The 25456-nt window shown below is 35.2% G+C and overlaps 1 protein-coding gene across 8 annotated transcripts in view; it reads left to right on the top strand.

Moving 5' to 3' along the window:
- The window catches only part of LOC106882709 (dynamin-binding protein), a 308006-nt gene that overhangs the window by 188373 nt on the left and 94177 nt on the right, over nucleotides 1-25456 (top strand). For all 8 annotated transcript variants that reach the window (XM_052968787.2, XM_089353937.1, XM_089353934.1 and 5 more), the window contains 2 exons: nucleotides 9934-10207; nucleotides 11703-13523. In XM_052968787.2, coding sequence (XP_052824747.1) covers nucleotides 9934-10207; nucleotides 11703-13523 — 2095 coding nt within the window. The remainder of the gene's footprint in view (nucleotides 1-9933; nucleotides 10208-11702; nucleotides 13524-25456) is intronic.

Genomic DNA, 25456 nt, shown 5'->3' with positions numbered 1-25456 from the left:
TTCTTATGCACCAAGTTTGACAGTCATTAACTCTAATGTTTTATCCTGACAATTCTTTGTTTTACAACATTGAAGACTTACATCATCACTTTTTGAAATGCAATTCATGGTGTCTGATTATATTGTGAGTTTTGTCTTGTAAATCAATTTTTGTGAACCGATGGATAGATAAAAAATTCATGTTGTTTATGAATCTGGGTTCCATCGTGGAACCTATACATCCCAGACAGCTTGAAACATCAATGAAGTGTTTGGTGAAAATGTGGTGAATGAGTGCACTGTGGGGTGATGGTTTGAGAAGTTCTGCTCTGGTGACTTTATTTTTGAAAATCAACCCCATGGTAGACCTGAGACCAAGGTGGATAATGATGAGCTGGAAACTGTAGTGGAAGCGGATACATCTCAAACTATGCATGAGTTAGCGGCAAAGTTTGATGTTTCGACTCCAACTGTATTGGACCATCTGAAATGGATCAGCAAGGTAAAGAAGCTGGACAAGTGGGTGCCACACAAACTGAATGAGCATCAAATGACACATTGTCTTCAAACTTGCTGTTCTTTGCTGTCATGGCATAAAAGCAAACCATTTTTGCATTGTATTGTCATGTGTGATGGAAAATGGATTCTTTTCAACAATAGCACAGTGGTTGGATAGAGATGAAGTGCCAAAACACAATCCAAAAAAGAATATTCACCAAAACACGCTAATGGTGTCTGTTTGGTGGTCCAGCACTGGTGTCATCCACTACAGCTTCATAAAACCCAGTAAGTCAATTACAGCAGATATATACATCAACCATTTGGATGAAATGATGAGTGAACTTACGATAAAACCGAGATTGGTCAATAGAGACAGGCCATTTCTCTTGCAAGACAATGCTCGACCACATGTTGCACAAAGAACGCTACTCAAGTTACAGGAGCTGAACTTGGAAGTACTCTGTCATCCACTATATTCATCAGATCTTACACCAACTGACCATCACATTTTCCAGGCATTAGACAACTTTTTGCAAGTTAAAAACTTCAAATTTGAAGAAGATACAAACACAGCCTTTCGTGATTCCGTCACCTCTTGCTCTCCAGAATTTTTTGCTGCCAACATAAATAAGCTACCGATAAAATGGCAAAATTGTGTTGATAATTTAAGTGCATACTTTGATTAACTGCATTGCATTTTGCTAATACAAGGTAAAATATTTTTTAAAAATGGACATTTCATTCTTAATGACCTGATATGGTGGTTGTCTACTCCTTAAACAGAGTTTGACCACCTCCTGCACCTACACCTTAGCCCTTTCATGGCGTCTGATGTGGCTTTTTAAACCAGACAGTGTTTTGAAAAAACACCCACACAGATTGCACCTCTGATTTGCACTACCAATACCTGCAAGTAAGTTCTGCTCATTGTGGATCCTAACATGTCTTTTAAGACCCCCATTGGATTTGCAAACCCTCTGGCACACACCACATTCAAACGTGTGCACAGACATATAATCAGAATAGCTGGGTGAGGTTTGTTTTCCATGGGTTCGCAGGTGAGATTTGAGGCCAGCCAAGGACAGACATGGTCTGTCACAGACTGTGCACACAAAAAGGTCCTTGTCATTCACCTTCTCAGTCTTCACCTTTTTCCTTAAATGTCTCTTGAGCCCTGCTTGCATCATCCTGGCCTCTTCAAATGCTTTCACTCCACTCCACACCCTTGTTTGCCATCCAACTCGATCTGATATATATATATATATATATATATATATATATATATATATATATATATATATATATATATATATATATATATATATATATATACATATATGTGTGTGTGTGTGTGTGTACCAATGAAAAGAAGAAGACAAAAAAAAACTCTTTAACACTCCTTTAATTATAAGTTACAAATGTTTCCTTACCATCTCCATTTACAGCGCAAGTTTATGCAAAATTTCTAAAAGAAAAATCACGTAATATTTGCAGTCTTAGGCATTGGAGAGGCACTTCCTCAGACTTGCATCAAAGGCATGCCATTACATGGTGCGTCTGTCAGACATTGTTAGGAAAGTATCAGAAAAAAAGAAAAAAGAAAAAATTAAAGTGTGTATGTGGGATGATATGTGTGTGTGCGTGTATGCATAGAAGCACACAAGTATATGTGTGTCTGTATTTATACATGTGTCTTACTAGTATTTACTGTTTTTATTCTTTAAATATAACCCATCTACCTCTTCAACACTTACATATGAAACAGCATCTGTCTGTTTGTCTGTGTCTGTGTGTTTGATGGAAGGATAACAATCACCAACCACTCGTCCAAACATATTACCAGCAGACAGCAGTTACTATTGTAGTATATCTCTTTCTCACTTTCTTGTATTCTTTCCCTTTTCTCTCCCTCCTCTTTCTTTCTTTCTTTCTTCATTTTTTAACAGCACCTCTGGCTTGGTTTATTAAAAGTAGTTGCCAAACCTTCCTGGAAACATTCTCTACTGTCTTAAAAGAAAGTGCACACTGGACAATGTAGTCCCTTATATGCAGAATGGTGGAATATTCATAGCTGTTTCATCAGTGTTGACCTCAGCTAAACATCAATCTATCTCTTTTACTTCTTTACTCTATTTTCGTCTCTCTTCCATTTTTTCTTTTCTTCTCTTTTCACTCTAATGTTTTGATACATTCTACAGACTGTTACATCAGGATGTTTTGAGAAAATCACAGACATACCAAACGCCCACACACATACACTCACAGACATACAAATACATACACACATATACATGCAGAAACATGTAAACATGTGTATATACAGCACAATACATGCAAACACATACACAAGCAAATACACATGAATGTACATGTATGCAAACGTATGTACATACACACACATGCACACACACACACATAAGCCAGAACTCTTGCAAACAGTGTTTTTGTGTGCACACATGTGCATGTGTGTGTGTGCTTGCAAATGTGCAAGTTCAAAACAAATGATTAAATACAAAGGTCTAGAAGAGGGAGGCTGTTATATGCCAATTGCCAAGCCAGATACTACTTTGGGTTCACTTCCCTGTAGTTTAATTTCACTTAGGTCACTAACAGGTTGTTGCTGTTGTTGTTGATAGTGTAGTTGTTGTTTAGCCACAGATTAGCTCTGATTGAGTTATCATCAAATGCATCCCATTCATGATTGCTTGTCATATTCAGGCGTAGTGTTTTGTTTAACCAGGACTACTTATGTATTTCTCTTCCTTTTCAGTTCTTTAACCCTTTAGCATTCAGATTACTCTGTCAAAAGTAATGCATATTTATTCACATTGTCTCAAAGCTCCAAGATTATGATGATGTAATTCTTTATTTTTGGATTAAAAATTGTAGGGTAGGTGTGAGGGGCAGGATCTGGCCAGTTTGAACATAAAACAAGTAGAATATTTGGGCTGGATATCATCGGTTTAAAATAAAAGGGTTCATTATTTGTGTATTTGCAAGATGAGATGTAAATGAGATTTGACTGTCATGTCTAACATGTTGAGTGACCATGTATAAAAGTCCCTTATTGCCTCATCACTAGCATGTTGGTAAGATGGTTGATACTTCTCATCTGCAATGTTTTCTTCACATTCTGGCATAACACTATAGTATAAACAAAAAAAGAAGCACCAAGACAGGTTGCTTCAGTGGATCTATGGAAAGGTTTTAGGATGCTGAGAATGCAGCAAAAGGAAATGCAAAATATTTGATGATGAGCCTATATGCTAATTAAGGTAGCAATGATGATGGTGATTTCAAACATTTTAAAATTTAATAATTATTATTATAATGACCTTAGAAAAGTGAAAAGGGGATATGTGTTAGATGATATTAAGATCACTCATCTGCCATTCATGAATGATTTAAAGCTATTTGCAAAAGATGAGGACAAAATTGACAGCTTAACATCTAATATAAACCTGATTAGTCAGGATATTGGGATGGTGTTTGGGATCATAAAATGTGGCCTTGTAACCCTGAAATGTGGAAAACTAACAAACAGTAGAGGGATTGAACTTACAAATAGCCAGATTATTAAAGAAGTGGGAGAGGAAGAATTCAAGTATTTGGGAGTCTTTGAATTGGATAAGATCAAAGAGAAAGAAATGAAGATGTTCAAAAAAGAATATCTCAGGCGAGTGAGACTTGTAATGTTGTTTAATTTGAATGAAGAGAATAAGATCAAAGCAACAAATACATGGACTGTGTCCCTTATGTGCTTTGAAGCAAGTGTAATTAAATGGAGGAATGACGAATTAGAAAGCATTGATAGGAAAACTAGAAAACTGATGACAGTGCATAAAGAACACCATCTTAGGAGTGATTTTGCAAGACTTTATGTTGGGGTAAAAAAAGGTGGGCAAGGACTAATAAATTGTGAAAATTGTGTCAAAAGTGAAGAAAACAAGTTAGCTTGGCATCTTAAGAAAGTAAAGGATAACATTATGTCAAAAATAAGAGACCTCAATACACTGAAATTTGCTGATGTAGTAACACTGAATAACTGCAAGAAGTGAGTGAACCTGAAAAGGAATAGAAGGACAAACTTATACACAGGCAGTACACTAAAGATAAAGTGGGCATTGATTGGAATAGGATTTGGATGTAGCTTAGAAATAGTGATCTGAAAGGATACACTGAACCTCTGGTATGCTGTGCCCAGGAGTCAGCTCTTCAAACTAACTACATTAACCCTATAGCATTTGAACTAGCCATATCCAACCAAAATATTCTACCTGTTTTGTGTTTAAACTGGCCAGATCTGGCCTCTCACACCAATTCTGCAATATCATTCTAAAAATTAAGCTACCTCACCAAAATCTCATAGCAAAAAAAAAATAATGCATGATTAATTCGGAACAATGTGAGTAAATAAACATATTCGATAGAATAATGTGAATGCTAAAGAGTTAAACATGTTGACAAAATGAAATAATCATCATTATGTAGAATGGTTAGCCATCTTGTAAGCGACTGTGCTATGTTGCCACAGCGAGAGTACAAAAGACGTCATGATAATGTTGCCAGATATATCCACGGGGTGATATCTGAGAAATGTAGTTTTGTAAGAGCAGCTAAACATTATGAGCAGAAACCAGGAGGGGTGTTAGTGTATGACAAATTTAAGATTTTGTGAGACTTCACCATTCAATGGGATAAAGGGATTGAGGCAAGGATGCCAGACATTGTAATTGTCAATAAGGAAGAAAAAGAGGTCCGAATTATCAATATCTCTATCCCAGAAGATAACAGAAGGAAAGATAAAGAGTGTAAAAAGGTGGAGAAGTATTGAACCACTGAAGGAGGAAATTGAAAAGTTATTGGGGATGAAGATGGTTTTAGTGATTCCAGTGGTGATCAGAGCCTGGACTGGGTAAATATAAATTGAATTGATACATGGTTATAGGTCATGCAGAAGACAGCACTTCTTGGTACAGCAAGGATTTTAAGGAAAGTCTTGTCTGTGTAAGGTAAAAGAGAGGAAGCTGTATGGGACCTTTGTCAACAGTTGACTGCTCCCTAACTGAAGTGCCTGGACTGTTTAACGTCTAAGTGTCTGAGATTTACAAAAATGAAACATGGTAATAATATTTCTAGCATAGACACGAGGCCTGAATTTTGAAAGAATGGTTTAATTGATACCACCAACTTAAGTTCTTAACTGATACTTTATTTTATTGACCCTGAAAGAATGAAAGGCAAAGTCCACCTTGGTGGGATTTGAACTCATGATGTAAATAAAAAGCTGGAACATATATCACTAGCAATTTTTTTCCAATGCTCTAATGATTCTGCCTGCTCATTGCCTCAAATATTGGCTACTGATTTAAAAACAAAGCCAGCAATTTTGAGAGGAAGGCTCCACTTCATACCCTCAAACCCAGTATCTTAATTTATTGACGTCGAAAGGATGAATGCAAAGCTGATTTTGGTAGAATTTGAACTCAACCAAAGCATATATCACAAGGTATGTCTGCCACTCTCAAAATTCTGCCAGTCTACCATGCACATAATGATAATTATTTCTAATAGAAACACAAGATTAGAAATTTGTGGTAAAGGAGTTAATTGGTTTTATCGATCCCAGTACATTATTTTATAGAACCCTGGAAGGGTGAAAGGTAAAATTAATTTTGGCTGTATTTGAATTTGAAATGTAAAGAACCAAGGCATGTTGTTTTGCACTCTAGTGGTTCTGCCGGAATAGTAGTAATAACCATATCATAAAAACTATGTAGAATAGAATAAATGTAACATCCCAACTCCCTCTCAATATTAATTCAAGGCCTCTCTCTTTCTCTTTCCTTCTCTCTTTCATCCTCTTCACTTCATTTCCGGAAGGAGGGAAATATTGCCTGGCTCAGTCACTCAGCTATTCCCTTGCAGATCAATTAGCAGACCTTTACACATCTCTTTCTACTTCTCCCAGCTAACACATCACCTTTTGCTGCTTTTCCACCATATTGCATGCACTGTGATTATCTTCTTGGGATGACGAAAGAAGTCTGTAACAGATTGGGAGTTGAATGGTGTAGGGGTGTTACAGGCTCAGGTATCTAGATAACTATATTAATACCAGGAAATACTTAAATCATTGAGATCACTTGGCTTTTATTTTGTATTTATTTTTGTTTTGTTTATTGATCATATCTTATGTGTGTGTATATGGATGTATATTTGTGTGTGTGTGTGTGTGTCTTTATCCCTATTTCTCTTTACTGCTTCATATGATGGCATTTATTATCAAATAACAGCTGGTGATGTTTCTGGTTATGAAAACACAGTATTACTCCCACTGTATTATCTTCAAAACATGTGTGTGTGGATCTAATTTGTCAGGAAGTCTTCAGATTATTTCAGTTCCTTCTCTTGATTCTTATTCCTGTTTATAATATTTATTTACTTTAATTTGAGTTTTTCAGTAAAAATAAATAATAAAAACAACAAACTCCTAACTAATGTTTATTTTACTTCTTTATTATTTTTTGCATTGACACTAAAGACTTAATTCAAGGATGTATTCGTGTAATTAGGATAACTGTTTGTCTGTAGACATGATGTGTATAGGAAACATTTTAGAGTACTAGAACTGTATGTTTTATATGAATGAAACGTGATAGTACTTGTATTGGATGGTACATGATGCATGTGAAATGTAACTGATGTTGATTGGCAGTTTATGATTAACTGATGGTGTCTGGTAGTTCATACTAACTATGAAAGTGGTGCCTAGTGGTTTGTTCTGAGAAAATATGAAAGCTAACTTGATCATATCTGGTCATTCTTGATGATCATGAATGCTAACCCATAGTGCCCAGGGGTTTACACTGACTTTGAAGCTTAACAAGGTGATGCCTGGCAATATATGCTGACTGTGACTGGTGCCTAGAAGTACATGTTGTATATAAAGGGTATATCATCATACTGGGAAGTATATACTACATATGAAGACCAGCTCTTAATATATAAAAATACCTAAAAATACTTGCTACAATAATTGTTGTTGTGATGCTGATGCAGATTATGGTAACTTGACCTCTTTGCTAAATGGAAGTAAATGACATGGGGTGAGTAGTTTAGTTAGGTTCTGACTAAAACTGAAGCTGTTATAACAGAGCTTCTCAAACAGTTTGCCCCCCCCCCCTAGCCACATAACACCCTCAGCACCCCCACCCCTATTTTTATGTATAAATAAATATTTCATATTTTACTAATTTATGTATACTATGAATCATTTGATATTTAATATAATATATAATTTGTATACAATACTATAATAATATTATAATAAATTCATAGTGACCCCCAATCCACTGCCTTCCTCCTAATGCCTCTTTTTTCTCTATCGTCCCCACCGCCTCCTTAGGCACCAGCACCCACCTGGACTATCTCAATGCCCACCGGCAGGTGTTGGGGTAGTGCCCACTTTGAGAACCTATGTTATAACAGAGGAGATAGGTAGATAATATTGTTCTAGTATTGATTTCTAAAATTGGCAAGTGATCACAAATTTTTGGAGAGAGAATACTAGATTAAATTAACCATAGTACTTGACTTCTATTTTATTTTATTAACCCTGTAAAGATAGAAAGTGAAGTTGACCTCAACCGCATTGGACTTAGAATGATCAGGGCAATAACTAAATACCAAAAGACATTTTGTATGACAGTCTAACAATTCTGCTAATCCACCTGCAATGGAACACAGGAAGCCTTTGGAAAGAGAGAGATAATATGCTGCTATAGTTGAATGTGAACAAGACAGTTTATTTAAAAAACAAAATAAGAAAAACAGACTTCATTCATATTCATTATCATCATCAACATTCAATGTTTGTTTTCTATGCTGGCATGGGGTGGATGGCTTGACAGGAACTGGCAAGGCCAGGGGCCACATCAGGTCCCATAGTCTGTTTTTGCTTGGTTTCTACAGGTGGATGCTCTTCCTAATGCCAACCACTTCACAGAGTGTACTGGCTGCTTTTTACATGGCACCATCACCAGTTTATTATTATGTGACAACACTAGTGCTTTTTACATGGCACCAGCATCCACACCAATGCTTTTTATGTGGCACCTTGGTTTTAGAATTTCAATTCTGTTGTAGTGGGCAGGTCTTCTCAAGTACAATAGTGCACCACATATCTCGGTCCTCCATCATCTCCTTGGATTAATTCTCAGTATGTTAGGTAAATGAACTTGGTACTTTAGGGTTGACAAGTATGACTTTAGAAATGACTAAAACAAGAATTATACTTTTAGTATATTTCAAAACTGTTAATTCATAAGATGTGAAATCATTAACAAATTACAAATAATTTTCTTAGGAAACTGAGTAATATTTGGACTTTGGTCATTAAAATGTGATTAAATTTGTTTGTGTGTGTGTGTGTGTACACATGTATATACTTATAATTGCTTGATTGTTTATGATCTATAGATATTGTGTGTGTGAATACATATTTGTTTTATGAAGATATAATTTTGTTTATATATGACAATGGTATATATTGATATAGATACAGGTGTATTTTTTATATATAGGTTTACATAGCTCATATATGCATGCATATATTAGTATATATCCAAGGTACTTACTAATTGAACTACAGTTTTGTTCATTCAACTTTTTGATTGACTCTACATAGCAATGAATTGAGAAGAAAATTTTGAAGGAAACTAAGGTTCAGATAACATACTATCCTGTTTCTATATGAATAAACATGTATTAGGCTCTACGTACTTCTAACACAACTGTTGTGTGTTGTAAGAGGCACCTAAAAGGTTGGCTTCAGGAAAGGTATTCCACTGAAAAACGTTGCCTATTAAAATCCTGCCTAACTCATACCAGCATGGAAAAGCAGATACAAAAATAATGATGGCATATATATTAGATGGCATATATGCATCTACTAATTATAATCTAAGTATTGCCATTATATACATGGTAACTTGACCTGTATATACAGTAACCAAATATACACGTCATTAAATGTATGTTGTTACTATACTAAAAACCATGTTTTAATTAAGTGTTTTAACATGTTGTATGTCACTTGGAAAATTAAAAAAAAAAAGAAACTTATAAAAGCTCAAATTTTTTTTTAACCCTTTTGACACCAACTCAGCTGAAACTGCCTCTGGCTCTGTAGTACAAATGTCTTGTTTTCATAAGTTTTGAATTAAAATCTTTCACCAAACCTTAGTCACAGTTTATGTTCCTAACACTAACTTAACAATAACTAAGTTATTTTACTAAATTCTTTGTTATATTTAAAATTAATTGAAAGAAACACAAAGCATCTCAAAATAAATACAGTAATAAAAGGGTTAATGTAAAAATATTTCTGTATATTAATATTTGTTGCAATACATTTGTAAATTCTACAATATGTTGATATTTTAATTACAGATGTTGCCATGTCCTGGGCAGTATGTTAAAGCAATCTACGACTTTGAGAGTAACTACCCAAGTGAATTGAACCTACGGAAAGGTGATATCATCTTAGTGACAACTGTGGTGAATGAGAATTGGCTATGTGGCGAACTACGAGGTCAGCAGGGCAACTTTCCTGTCAGTTTTGTCTCCCAACTTGTTCTACCGTCTATTCGAAAGGGTCAAAAAATATTTGCTGCCACAGAAAAGTTCTTTGCACAAGAGAAAGGGGATTTGGACTTTTGTCGAGGTTTGTAACCAAAAGCAGTTATAATAATAATAACTATTTGTTTGTGGAGGAAGTCAGTTTAAACATCATGATGTAAACTAAATGATGCCAAAAATTGTTAGGTTTTTTTTGTTTTTTTCTTACTACAAAAGCTAGCAAGAGAACTTTCTATATTTTTATATTACAGGTCTGTTTGACCTGCTTAGAAAAAAAACAATGTTAGAATGGTGAAGATACCAGCTACGTAAAGTTGAAACATCATGGAATTCTTTTTCTTTTTTTCTTTCTTTCATTCATTCATTTAAACTGGATATTTTTTTTACAATCAAAAACACTTTATTTACTAATATACACTTAAAAAGAATGACAAAAAGAAGAGAAAAAAAATGGAGAAAAGTGGGGGGGGGGGTTCAAAGCAGCATAAAAATGGAAGGGGAGGGGCAATGGGCCACATACCCAGAAAAAGAGGGATGCTGAGCAGCGTTCCACAGAGAATGGTCAGCGACACTTGCTGCAGTAGCCACTCCACCTCACTCAGCTCATTTCTCTGACCGGCTGCCTCTATCCCTATTTTGTTGAGGAAATTGATAGTATGGAGTCCTAGAATACCTAACATCTATCTAGATAGCAACCAGTACAAACTGATAGTGGCCAGACAGGTTCCTGTTCTTTTTGATTATTATCTCCTCCACATTGCAAGTGATGACACCAGGGTTTTCAGCAATGGATGAGGGACAAGCCAACAAGGGAGCCCATATTGGGTTGCTTAGCTTGCAAGAAACAGCAGTAAAATCTCTCTCAAATTACAGTCTATCATCTTCAGATATGAAGAATTCCTTAGATTATTTTTTTTCCCTATATATTTTATGGCTGAAAAATATAAGTAAATAAAATATGGGACGGTAACAGCTGGAATATCTCTGATCATGGTTTTGCTTGTTTGTAACAACTTGCTAAAAAACATTTTAAATAGTTTTTTTTTTTTAATTTCTACCAAGATTTGTTAGGATTTAACAAACATATATATATGCAGTTATTTAAAATGTAAATACTAAGATAAATGATAAGAATTTAATGGAGAAGCTGCATTATTTATTTCATAATACTGTTTAATCTTGACTGCATTAATAGACAGAACTAAAAATTATAGCAAGGAAATGAATAATGCTATTTTGGATATTGTGGAATAAAATTGCTTGGAAGTCAGGATTCATTATGTGACTTTTATAAACATGAAATGGACAATTTTATTTGGCTGATGGATCAATTTTTATTGCAATAGAAGATATATCCTCAATTTTTTTTTTTCGTTTTATATATTTTATTTTCCCTTTCAGATTTTGATGTAAGAGTTTCTTTGTTTGTGTATTCATGTAAAGCAATTTTTTTTTGTGACAAAATAAATTCTAAAATGTTCTATTCAATAGTAAATTTTAAATAAAAGATAGTTAAGTTTTATTAATATTCATTTATTGTGTATAATAATGGTAATAATTATTATTTTATCATGTTATAGGTGACGTTATTGTTGGCCTTCGTGCTCAAGACAGCAATTGGTGGAGTGGCTGTCTTGTTGGCCAAAGCAAAAATGGCATCTTTCCGCTTACACATGTTTATGAACTTGACAATAATTACATTTCTTTCAAGAAAGAACAAAACCAAATTGTGCGTGCTCTTGTGGATTGTACACCTCAACTTGATGAAGAACTTGGCTTCAAAGCTGGTGATCTTATCACCGTTTTGGAAATGGTTGATAATGATTGGTACATTGGAGAATGCCGTGGTAAACAAGGCATGTTTCTTACTTCTTGTGTAGAGTTTCTTAATACAGGTCTTACAAGCAAGACCTATTCTAATCCCCCTGTGACACCATCAAGCCTGTCTAAAACAACTGCTGCATCTTTTAATCTTTCTCGAACTTCTCATACATATAACAGTGAAAATACACGGTCTTATGATTCATCTGTAACTCCCTATGCAAGGACGTTGTACTCATTCACAGCACAGGCTGCAAATGAGTTGACTTTTGGTGCAAATGAGATTATATTATTACTTTGCCATGTGGATAGTCAGTGGATTAAAGGTGAGTTGGATGGGAAAACTGGAATTTTCCCAGCCAGTTATGTGGACATCATTGTAGACTGTCCACATTTAGAGTCTGATCTCTCCAACATGTCTAGTTCACAGAGTAATTCTGATAGATTACCAATCACTTCAACTGTTGACTGTCAAGAGGAAGAATGCTATGGTTTAGTTAAATATGATTTTAAAGCAGAAACCAGTGGAGACCTAAATCTGAAGGAAGGAGATACAATTACAATATTACAACAGGTTGATCAAAATTGGTTTCTTGCAAAGAAAGAAGACAATGAAATTGGACATTGTCCTGTCAATCATATTGATGTTGTTGGTTCTGAACCAAAATTTCTTTTAGCCGATCATCCCCATGTTGCCAATGCCACTGCTCAGGGAATAGGAATTGTCCCAAGAACAGAACAAAAAACTGTCAGAAATGATTTGAAAGATGGCTATCAAGACAAGGAGAATAACAATATTTTTAGTAATCAATTAAAGCATAATAAATCTTCCCCTAAGCTTCTTTTGCCTATGGTTCCTAAACCTTCCCTTCAGCCGAAACCCACCCCCAAACCCAAGCCAGTGGTTTTACCAAAGTCTTCCTCCCCTCCATTACCTACCAAATCAGTCCACAGACCACCCCGACCACACACCATATCTGGAAGTTCTAGTTTTGATACTCATCATTTGAACTCCTTAATAGAAAATGAAATGCAAACAGATTCTCGGAAGTCATTTCCAATATATGATAGCAATGAAAACATGGAATACCAAAGCTCTTCAGGTGAGAAGGTGAAGTTAAACATTGCTAATCAAACTATCTTATTTGAAAGTAAGGGCAGTGCATCATCTTTTGTTTCTTCTGATGTGCAAGAGAGACCAAGTGGTCATCAGTCTGATGACAGTCTCTCTAGTCAGTATGAGAATGGTGAAAAGTCTTTTACAAAACCAATCCCAATCCGTCGCCCTCCCCCGCCTCCTCAACGTAATAACTTCTCTGGTGCTAATTCAGTTTCTTTAAATGAGAGAAAATATATGCGTAAGAATCAGGCATTACGTTCCTCGAGCTCAAAACCGTCCCCTGTGCAAGGTACAAAGCCTTCTTCCGAGGGGAAAGGCATGCAGCGAAAACTCTCTGAGCGTATGATTCCCTCCAGACCAGCACCAGCTCGGCCACCTCCTAGATCTGTTCCAGCACTTAAGCAAAAAGGTCATGAATCATCAGAACCAAATTCCTTTACTCAAAAACCTTCTTTAACAGGTGAGTAGTTTTGTTTTTAAAGACTTTGCAATTATTAATGAATTTAGTGTATTTTTGTTTTGATTTATGGTCTATTTAAAATTCTTATATTCTTTTCCATTTTGCAGAATTCTTACCATAGGCACAAGGCAAAAAATTTCTTTGAGGAATGTTGTTGATTTAATTGTTTCTTGTATTCAACTGAAAGGTTAAAGATCCTAATAGGATTTGAACTCAGAACATAAAGAAAAAAAACTAACCTCTACATATTCTAACACAAAGAAAACTTTACAGTACTCACAGTGAAGAATGTGGCTAGCAAGATACAATAATAGGCTCAACACTTCTTTGTTCAAATTTCATTGCAGTCTACTTTACTGTTTAAGATAACTAATTACGTTCTTACCTGCTGATATATGTGTGTATGTATATATATATATATATATATATATATATATATATATAATATACTTTGCAAAACATCTAAAAGTTGAAAAGATTCCAACCATTGCTTACTAGGATCAGAATTAACTTTACAAAAACCAGTTTTTTAGTTTGTTTTTTCCAGTTCATTAGTGGAAAAGAAGTAATGGGTGGATTAGTACAATCATTGAAGCAAGAAGAAGTATGCTTAGCAGTATTTCTTTTGATCCTTTGTGTCCTGAGTTAAATTCCCACCATGGTCAACTTGATCTTTCATCCTTTCAGGATCAATGAAATAAAGTATCTGTCAAATACTGTGGTCAATGCTACTGACTCAACCCCTCCTCTCCAAATTGCTGGCCTTGTGCCTAAATCAGAAATCCTTACTGTTATTTTGTGCCTCTTTAAATTCTTAGTTCAAATTTCACTTGGGTCAGCTTTACCTTTCATCCTTCTGAGGTTGATGAAATAAGTACAAGTCAAGTACGGAGATTGATGTAATCAGATATGGCCACACCTCTAAATTTGAGACCTTGTGCCTATGTAAGAAATTATCATCATCATCATCGTTATCACTGAGTTCAATTCCACTGTTTGGCTCTACTTCATATCCTTCTGGCAATGATGAAATAGATATCAGTCATATACTGGGGTCAATGTAATTTATTATATCCTTGATTGCAGTGGTAACAGTGTTACTGTTGATGTTGGAAACAGGAAGAATAACAATATATACAGGGGTTGAACAAAATAATGGAACACCTAGTATCATAGCATCATAATTTTGAAACATCTATAAAACCATCAAAAGTTTGTTTATTTTTATGTTTCTTGATTTATTATTAGTGTTGCTTAATATGTTTTGCTAAAATTGCAGTTTCTTTTCAGATATCATCAGAAAAAGGTAATTAAAATTCATTAACATGACAGATCTATTGGACTTTCAAAGAGGTCAAACTGTTGGTGCTCGTATAACAGGCACTAGCATAACGAAAACAGCTGAAGTGTTTGGTGTATCAAGAAGTACTGTCTTGAAAGTAATGACAGCCTTTGAAAAAGAGAGAAAAACCTTCTCGTTGAAACAAAACTCTGGTAGAAAACCAAAACTTTTACATGAATTGTTAGAAAGGATCACAAAAGTACAGCTCCCAAAATTACTGCAGAGCTTAACAACCACCTTAAGAACCCAGTTTCCACAAAAACTGTTTGCCAGGAGCCGCACAAAGCCAGATTTCATGGGAGGGCTGCAATTAGAAAACCACTACTTTCAAAAACAAACTTTGCAAAGCATTTAGAGTGGAATAAAAACCTACAAAATTGGTCCATGCAGCAGTGGAAGAATGTTATTTTCTTGGACGAGTCATCCTTTACCTTATTTCTGACCACTGGCCGAGTATACGTTTGGAGACAGCCAAAAGAAGCATTTGACATAGACTACCTTCTTCCAGCTGTTAAACATGGAGGTGAATCTGTGATGATCTGAGAGGCTATATCTTGGAAATCTGCCAGCCCAATGATTTCCTTTCATGACAGAATTAATAGTCAAGACTATTTAAGCATTTTATCTGATCAAATTCATCCCATGGCTGCAGAATTGTTTCCGGCGGGAAATGCGATCTTTCAGGATGATAGTGCACCAATTCACATAGCTAAAGTTGTTACTGAATGGCACGAGGAACATTCTAGTGAAGCTGAATATCTTATCTGGCTACCACAGTCCCTAGATCTCAATAACATTGAACATTTATGATGCATTTTAGAAAAACAAGTAAAGAGTTGATATCCTCCACCATCATCACTACAAGAACTGGAGACTGTTAAAGCTGAAGAATTGCCAAAAATGCCTTTGGAAACTTTGTACGAGTCCATACCTCATAGAATTCAAGCTGTAATTACTGCTAAAGGTGGTCCTACCCCATATTAAAGTAAATTTTTAGGTGTTTCCGTTATTTTGTCCAACCCCTGTATAATAATATCAAATGTAATCTTGACAGAATAATTCTGTTAGAAACATACTTTAAACCCTTTAGCATTCAAGTTTTTTTGTCAGACATATTGCTTATTTATTCCCAATGTTTTGAATTAATCATGCGTTATCTTGTTGCTTCAAGGTTTCAATGTTGTGTTTGTATATTTCTAGAATGGCATTATTAAACAGGTGGAATATTTGGGCCAGATATGGACAAACTAAATGCTAAAGGGTTAATGAAGTTTTAGTGCATTGCTTTTTCTCCTATTAGTATCCTACAAAATGTTTTTCAGATCTTTTGCTCGTCTGCTTTAAATTGACTTCTGTCAAGAATCAAAGCATAAGTGTTTTTGTCACTATGAAAAATGCTATATCATTTACTTGTTTCTCTAAATGTATCATTTCCTCTCTGTTATTCATCTATCCTTATTAGTTAAGTACTTAAATAATGTCAACTAGTAAGAGATATTTTCTTTTCTGACAAAGCTGTATCATATATTCATCTCTAATTTACACTTTTCTTTCATAAAAAGAGGTAAAAAAGAATTATTTTAAGTAAGTTATATCTTTGAAATATGTTCATACAGATGTTTTGACTAGCTAGAATTCCCTAGATCTCTTGAAAATTGATAACAGTAAGGAAATAAGCAAATATGACTTGTTTCAATTGAAAAATCTTAGATTTTCATTTCTCCTTTAGTAATCTGTATATAGATACATATGAAAATTATATTTTCAACTATTTCTATAAAATTTTCTCTGCTGCTGGCAGTTCACTGAGATATTTTTTATTAGATATTCTTGTCTTCATAGAACACACACACGTGCACACTCACAAACACATGCATGCACACGTGCATACATACCTGAAAGTCTTGGAACTTCAGATTACCAACATTAAACTAATCTGAGTTTTATATTTATCTGAACCTTAAATAGCTGGGAATATCTTATGTGCCTGGAGATGTAGAAGTTCAAATTACGAAACAAAATTAGTGTTGCAAGGCAGATGAGCTAATTTGAACCACCACTTATTTATAGTCTTCTACTTAAGGCGGAAAGATTCTTACTCATCTGCTGCAACTGCCTTGATGAAATTACAACATAGAGTTATGCATAAATGAAAATGCACTGAAGATAATTATAATAATAGTAGAACATACAATGTTATTTTTGTTTTTCCATCACTGCAATATCCTACATATGAAACAATTTGAGCTCCACTCTGCCGGTTTATTGTATTTATTTATTTTACTTTCTGTTGCAATGTATGAATAGTAGCATCATTGGTTACAGCTTTCAAACTAGCTAGACACTACTTCACTGAATTTCTGAAGACAAGACTAACAAAGGAGTGTCTGACTCAGTAGAGTACATACCATACATCCTCATCATCATCATATTATTTCATTACTTCTTTTCTTGCTGGTATGGGTTGAATGTCACTATATTCTATGACTGCATGCTCTCCCTATCCCTAATCCTTTCCTGTTTTCAAGTCGTATATATTTTATTTGGATCTTTTCGGTTTGGCTGCCAGCATTTCAAAAAGTAAAGTTTACCAAAAATTTTAAAATTTGGCACAATAATACCCTTGCTCGAACTGAATCGCTGGAGTTATTTCATTTTTTCCAGAAAAATGTTTTTAAAGAGTTATAGAAGTTTAAAGTTTGATCATTTTCATCCAGTCAGGAAACAGGATTTGGAAGCTGTCATTTTGTGCATGACTGCACATTTTGTCAACATCCTGAAAATAGCATGTGTTGTCAATATTTGTAAACAACGCATGCTATGTCTCTGGTAATTTTCTTTCATGTAAATGAATGTTTATGTTAGTTTAGCTGTTACTTTTAGCACACCTAACAACCAATGTATGCTTCCTCACAGATAAAAGACTTTTTTCAAAGACTGTTACTATGGCAACAGACAAAAGAGTTGTCATGTTCCACTTTTTACTATTGAAACAGGCATGAATGTGTCTGTGGCTTATGATTGGCTAAAATTACCAAAATTTTCAGACTTTGATTACTAATAACTCTTGATTCATTGATTTATAGCAAAAATTACTTTTACGTCATTAATTAACTTATAAAAGTTTGTCATTATACCAAAACCACAAAGCCCTGAACTTTGTTTGAAGAAGACATAAGCCTCACATTGTCCAGATGTGAGGTTTATGTCTTCTTCCAGATTATATTATGTGAAGACATGCAGGAGACAAAACATTCATATCTATGTGCATGCACACACACACACACACACACACACACACACACACACACTCACTCATATACATACACACATAATGTGTATGTGTGTTTCTATTGGATAGGCTTTCATGCAGTTTCATTCTACCAGATGTAACCCACTACCTCTCTTAGTAACTGTTGCCAGTTCCATCAACTGGTTTTGTGGGAAATATTTTCCTAAGAACATGGCATCATGTTTTCCTTTGTTCACTTTCTTATTAATTTATTTGAAATGATTTCTCTTGCTAGTTAACATTTTGTATGTAACAGATCATACTCATGTTCTTGTAGTTATCACAGATCTTCAAAATTTATTCTTGATCATTCAACATCACGCTTTATTTTATACTTTCCTAATATGTTTGGCTTTTCTTAGAGACAAAACCGCTTCCATACCAACAGAAATAGCCATTCACTCAACTGCTTCCACAGGATTGTATGTGTGTTGGAATGTTTGCATATTCATGTGCGTGTGCATATGTATGTGTGTGTAATGTAAGCAGATAAATTGGTAAATAAATAAAATTGATGGAGTATTCTATAGGAACTGGATGTATGTGTGCAGAAAGGAATTCAGCGTTAGAAGATGTCATCAGAAGGGAATAAAAACAGTGGAACAAATTATTATTATTCGATAACCTCTGGGATAAAATTGTTAAGTAAAATATATAAATAAATAACATCATGAAACATTGATGTACAATAAATACCTAAATATAGAGTAGGGGAGGGTGATGCTAAACAAATGTGTCCAGTTCACTCAGGTGTGGAAAATAGTTTTAAATGCTTCTGATGATGATTTTGTATTCTTCTGTTTCATTGAAGAGAGACAGAAGCATAGACAGAGAGGGGGAAAGAGTATTATTGTATTTTGTGTTTGCCTTCTATAGTGTCAGAATAATTGAGAATGTTTGTCATGTACCAAGCCAGCGATGATGATGATTGTGATGGTAGTGGTAGTGGTGGTGGTGTTAGTAGTAGTAGTAGTAGTAGTAGTAGTAGTAGTAGTAGTAGTAGAAAAAAAAACTGAAATATCAAACATTTTTCCCTTTGCTCAAAGCAAGAAATATTTTAGAAACCAAAATATTACATCTATCAATTTGTAGCTTCTATTTCCCTGCTTGTTTTGCAAAAAAAAAAATAATAATAATAATACATGTCACAAAGACAGGACATAGCTATAAATGTATATGTTAAAAAAAAAACACCCCACAAAATCTAGATAAGTTACTTTGTATTTTTATGACTGTGTTAGAATGGACATGTAATATGACTGGATGATGTATGGAAAGATTTATGTTAAAAATGGTGATGAATGAATCATTGCAACAAATTTTGTCATGCCTATCCTGCTATTTGAACACAAAATTAACCACATTAATCCACCAACTTACCACCACCATATTTATTCTACACTGTACATCACAAAAACCTTGTGATATATATATATATATATATATATATATATATATATATATATATATATATATATATATACTTGTGAACAAGCTTTTATCCTCTTTGTAGATTTGTTTTGTGTTGGGTTAGGTTGACTATTTGAGTTCTTTTCAGCAGTTTCATGGTCTTCATATTGCTAATAATCATATGTATGTGGATGTTCATATATGTCACATATATGGACACAGGTATGGGTTTATATTTAAGAAGTTTGTTTCACAACCACATGGTTCCTAGTTCAATGCCACTGCTTGGCACTGTGAGGAAGTGTTTTATACTCTAACCTCAGTATGACCAATCTCTTATGAGTGGAATTTGATATATCTTTTATCTTTTACTTGTTTCAGTCATTAGACTGCAACCATGCTGGGGGCATTGCCTTGAATTTTTAGTGGAATGAATCAACTCCAGTACTTATTTTTTAAGGTCTCTTTGCCAAACCGTTAATTTACAGGTATGTAATCACACAAACACTGGTTGTCAAGCAGTGGTGGGGGACAAAGACACACACACACACACATATATATACACATGGTCTGATCAATAAGTATCCAGATTGTTGTCATAGTAACAAAGCTAAAGCACATAGAGTGAAGCCACTTGGCACAGATTGACCTGATACTTATTGATCAGCCCTTGTATACATAAATATATACGATGGGCTTCTTTCAGTTTCTGTCTACCAAATTCACTCAGAAGGCTTTGGTTGGCCTGTGGCTATAGCAGATGACACTTGCCCAAGGTGTCATGCTATGGGACTGAACCCTGAACCATATGGTTGGGAAGCAATTTTCTTACCACACATTCACACCTGTACCTATAAACTGCATGTAAACTGTGCACACTCTGTAATATGGTTGGCGTTAGAAAGGGCATCCAGTTGTAGAAAGCATGCCAAAACAGACATTGGCGCATGATGCAGCCTTTGTAGATTGTCAGATCCCTTCATACCATCCAAACCATGCTAGCATGGAAAGCAGATGTTAACTGAGGATGATGATGATGATATATTATCATCATTATCATTGTCTATGCTCACATGGGTCTGACAGAATTTGTTGAGGTAGATTTTCAACAGCCAGATATTCTTCCTGTCAACTCCAACCTGTTTACAAGTAAGATATTTCTTCATAACCAGACATTTTTTTCATAGAAGATTGGAAATGAAGGACACTTCTTGCATGATGGTGACACATGCTTACAACTATCACACATTGTAAAGACAAGGAAACAATAACACACACACACACATACAACACTCTCTCACATACAACACTCTCTCACATACACACACACACACACACACTGGGCAGATATTCATATGTATATCATCATCATGTCTACTTCTCCATGAGTCAGACAGAATTCAGTGATTTTCTGCACATGGTTGCGCTTCCTGTCAGGTTTACAACCTTCACCTGTTTCCAAGTAAGTGAAGGCCCTCAAGGCCAGACATATTTTCATGGAAAACTGGAAGTGAAAGACACCACTTGTATGTCAATGACACTTGTTTACAACTGTTGCACAATGTCAAGACAAGGAGATAGTAACACATCCTCACCATGCACACACACAATACACATATGTACATTCACACACACACACACATATACAATGTATTTCAGTTTCCATCTTCAACATCCACTTGCGCAGTTTCGGTCTACTTGAAGCTGTAATTGAAGACTATAGTGTACACACACACACACACATGTGCTGTCTTAGAGGCAATATGTTTATATCTATACATGTTGGACTCTACCCCTGCACCCAACCTTCCTCCAAGAAGCATTCCACCTGCCCCACCCCCATCACATCTTCTTAACACCTATCCCTCCGTCACTCTTCTAATTATGGCATTATCCAGTGGTTGTAATCATTTGAAAGCAGAATTGGCACATATTTGAATCCCTTTGATGCAACCAGTTACCTCCTTCTTCCCCTGTAAGCACTTCCTATCAATATTCATCCACCATTCTCATTATCATATATTCCCACACTATTTTTCACAAATCCTCTCCCTTTTCTCTGTACTACATTTTAGATCTGTTATAACATCTTTAATATCTCACATTTCTGCAATCATTCTCAATACATTTATTGCTCTTATGTACTTCTGACCTCCATCTCTGTCACTGAACATCATTCCTCCCTTCCACTCCTACACTCTGCACATCACATTCATACTTTCTGATCCATATACAGGTTTATGATACTGTTGCTCTATTCCTTTCCTGTGCTGTCACTTGTCACGTCCTTCTGGAGCCACTTCTATCTGTCCCACCTTTCACCTTCCGCACTGATACTTACCATCAATCAACACCTCTAGTCTTGGTCATTACTCACTATATTCACCCCTACCTTATCTCTAATTATCTGTCACTCTCCTCTCACACTCTTATGAAATTAATCATCCTCTTACCTGTTGATCCGCTGCCCGTATTCTTTCTTATGCTTACTTTCTTGCCCCTTGAGAATATGTGCTGGCACCTCATCACTATCATTTTTACCTTCTTTCCAGTTATTCCCACCCTTATATAATGCAAATAGCCATGTATTTCTTCTATAGCTAGACACCTGTGCTTGTCCCTATATCATATTCCAGTCTTTTAAATACCTGGCATAAAGTTACCTCCCCTTTTCTCAAATACACTTCTACTCAGTCATGGAAGCTTTTTTTTTTCTTTTCCTGTCTTGCATGTTACCTGGCAACCTCACTAGGAACAGTGTTACACAAAAATCTACCCAGAACATAACATAAAGTGGTTGGCATGAGGAAGACCATCAAGCTGTAGAAACTGCCTAAGCAAACATTCAAGATCAACATGGTCCTATGACTTATCAGATTCTGTCAAACAATCCAGATCGTACCAGCATGGAAAATGGACATTCAATGATGATGATGTTGATGTGTGTGTGTGTATTTGAAAAAAGAGTTTTTTATTTAAGACTAGCAGTATAACCCAACCTTGTCCAGGTGTGAATTATTACGCCATCTACGATAAGTCTTGCTAGGTGAAAATCAACTAAAAAAGAAAGCCTTACAACGAATAAAACCTTATGATGTAAATATGTTCATAATTCAAAAGACGAAATTAATAGGGAAAGTCTGACAGCTGTTTTGCGTAACATTATTAAGTGTACGTAAATTGCATCCGTCTAATTGGCTATACAAACGCTTGTGCAAAACAACTTTTTGCGCTGCCTTGATTATACATAGCAGAGTAATTCCTTTTCACAGGAGGTAGGACGGCAATTTCTGATGAAGCAATTGCTGGCGATCTGTTGCTACACAGTTTTGCCAGAATTCTATCAGATTGGGCAGAAGATGTTGATGCACCATTTTGCATTATGTTCAAAGTAGCTACTGGAATGTGGTGAATTGCTGCAGTCTGTTGCTGTCATTTTAAACCGGTTGCTTTCTTTCCCCAGCAAACTCTCTTCTTTGGAGGCATAATCTATGTATATATTAAACAGAACAACAAAAGTTATAATAGATGGCAGGGTCGGTAATTTTCACATTTCTGTAATTTTTCAGATTAACACCCGCACGATTACCCAACCCTAACCCTAAAACCCTAAACCTAACCCTAATCCTAACCCTAACACTAACCCTAACCCTAAAACCCTAACCCAACCCTAAAACCGTAACCCTAACTGTAACCCTAAAACCCTAACCCTGACCCTAACACCTTAGTGAAAATTGTGGTATATTTACCAAACATTGACGAACATGATTTATATTGTAGTCAATGATTGTGTGTACAGGTAGAAGGGAAGAAATATAAAAGTTGCTAGAAACAACAGCCAAATCTCCCTTAAATCACACAAAGTTAACGGAATTAAAAAAATTTTTACATCAATGGAATTTTTTCAATGTGAACTTTCCCGTTCAGTAATTACACGCTCAACATATAATATAGAGAGTAAGAGTAAAAGAGGGAGAGAGAGAGAGAGAAAGAGAAAGTGATACGTAAACCCTAATACTAACACCCTAGTGAAAATCGTGGTATATTTACCAAACATTGACGAACATGAGTTATATTGTAGTGAAGGTTTTGTGAGGGAGAGAGGAAGAGGGGGAGAAGGAATAGAGATGGGAGCAATGAAGAGAAAGAAAGAGAGAACGGAAGACAGTTATAAAATAGCAATGCGTGCACGTGTTTATATAAGAAACACAGAAACTAAATCTTATATCTATAATGTTGATGTGTGCATGTGTTTTTACTCTTTTACTTGTTTCAGTCTTTTGACTGTGGCCATGCTGGAGCACTGCCTTTAGTCGAGCAAATTGACCCCAGGACTTATTCTTTGGAAGCCTAGTACTTATTCTATCGGTTTCTTTTGCCGAACCGCTAAGTTACGGGGACATAAACACACCAGCATCGGTTGTCAAGCGATGTTGGGGGGACAAACACAGACATACAAAGACACACATACATATATATATACATATATAAGACAGGCTTCTTTCAGCTTCCATCTACCAAATCCACTCACAAGGCTTTGGTCGGCCTGAAGCTATAGTAGAAGACACTTGCCCAAGATGCCACGCAGTGGAACTGAACCCGGGACCATTTGGTTGGTAAGCAAGCTACTTACCACACAGCCAGAAACTCTGCCAGATCACATTGGAGCCTGGTGTAGCCATCTGGTTCACCAGTCCTCAGTCAAATTGTCCGTATATGTTGTTGTCACAGATCACGTATGTGTAGTCGTGTGTGTTTTTACGTATCTATGTTATGAAAAATAGGTAAAGAATACTGAGAGGAAAGTTTAATCTATGAGTTTGTATGTATCACTTTCTCTCTCTCTCTCTCTCCCTCTTTTACTCTTACTCTCTATATTATATGTTGAGCGCGTGTGTAAAAACGCCGTTCCAGGTAGAAGGGAAGAAATATAAAAGTTGCTAGAAACAACAGTCAAATCTCCCTTAAATCACACAAAGTAAACCGAATTTTAAAAATCTAATTACTGCACTGGGAAGTTCACATTAAGAAAATTCCATTGAAGTAAAAAATTTTACGATAAAGTGGAAAATGTGGATTTCTATAGATGCAATACACACACACACATATACACACTCACAAACTCAGCTATATAGATATAGATTATTAATTATTTTAACAAATCTTAAAAAGTTGAATGATGCAGACTTTTGGGGGGTAAGTTTTTGTATTGTGTCAGCATTCCCACTGTTTAGTTATTCGAACATGTACTATAGGGTAATTTTTATACAGGAAGTTGTCTTTAATAGTGGTGTTGACAGTTTCCAGTTTAGTTTCAGATTTAGAATTCTTATAATAAAGTATTTTTCTTTTGCCTTTTTTAGTTGACCATTTATTCCTTTATTTTGAAAAATGGTATATATTTTGAATTTTTCATTTGCACAAATGTCTACATGTTCTCTACAAGGAACATTTTTAAGAGATGAATTTATGTTTAATTTGTTGTTTATGTGCTCAAATGCAATGTGTTAATTTTGATCATGTCCAGCTGATGTAATCTTCATTTCATTGTGGACATGTGATGCACTAAATGAAATTTTTTGTTTTGCCACTCATACTTGCATTAACCTTCAAGTCTTTCTCATTATTGATTCCTTTGGTTGTTCTCTGTTCAGTTATTTTGCACATCCTACAATGAAGGTCTCAGTAGTTTTTTATCTACATTATTTTTTCTTCTTACATGAATTTTCACCTTTGCTAAGTTTGTTGGTTGTCTTCAGCTGTTGATAATTTGTTATTCTTTAATTATTTTACTGAGATTTGATGATTGATGCAATATCAGGCAGTATGATTTGGCCAAATGTAAGATTTGTGGTTTCTAGGATTATGGTTGACTATATATAGATATAT

The sequence above is a fragment of the Octopus bimaculoides genome, chromosome 6, assembly GCF_046866305.1.
Source record: "Octopus bimaculoides isolate indiv1 chromosome 6, ASM4686630v1, whole genome shotgun sequence".
Lineage (NCBI taxonomy): Eukaryota > Metazoa > Mollusca > Cephalopoda > Octopoda > Octopodidae > Octopus > Octopus bimaculoides.
This window is presented reverse-complemented; position numbering and strand designations above follow the sequence as displayed.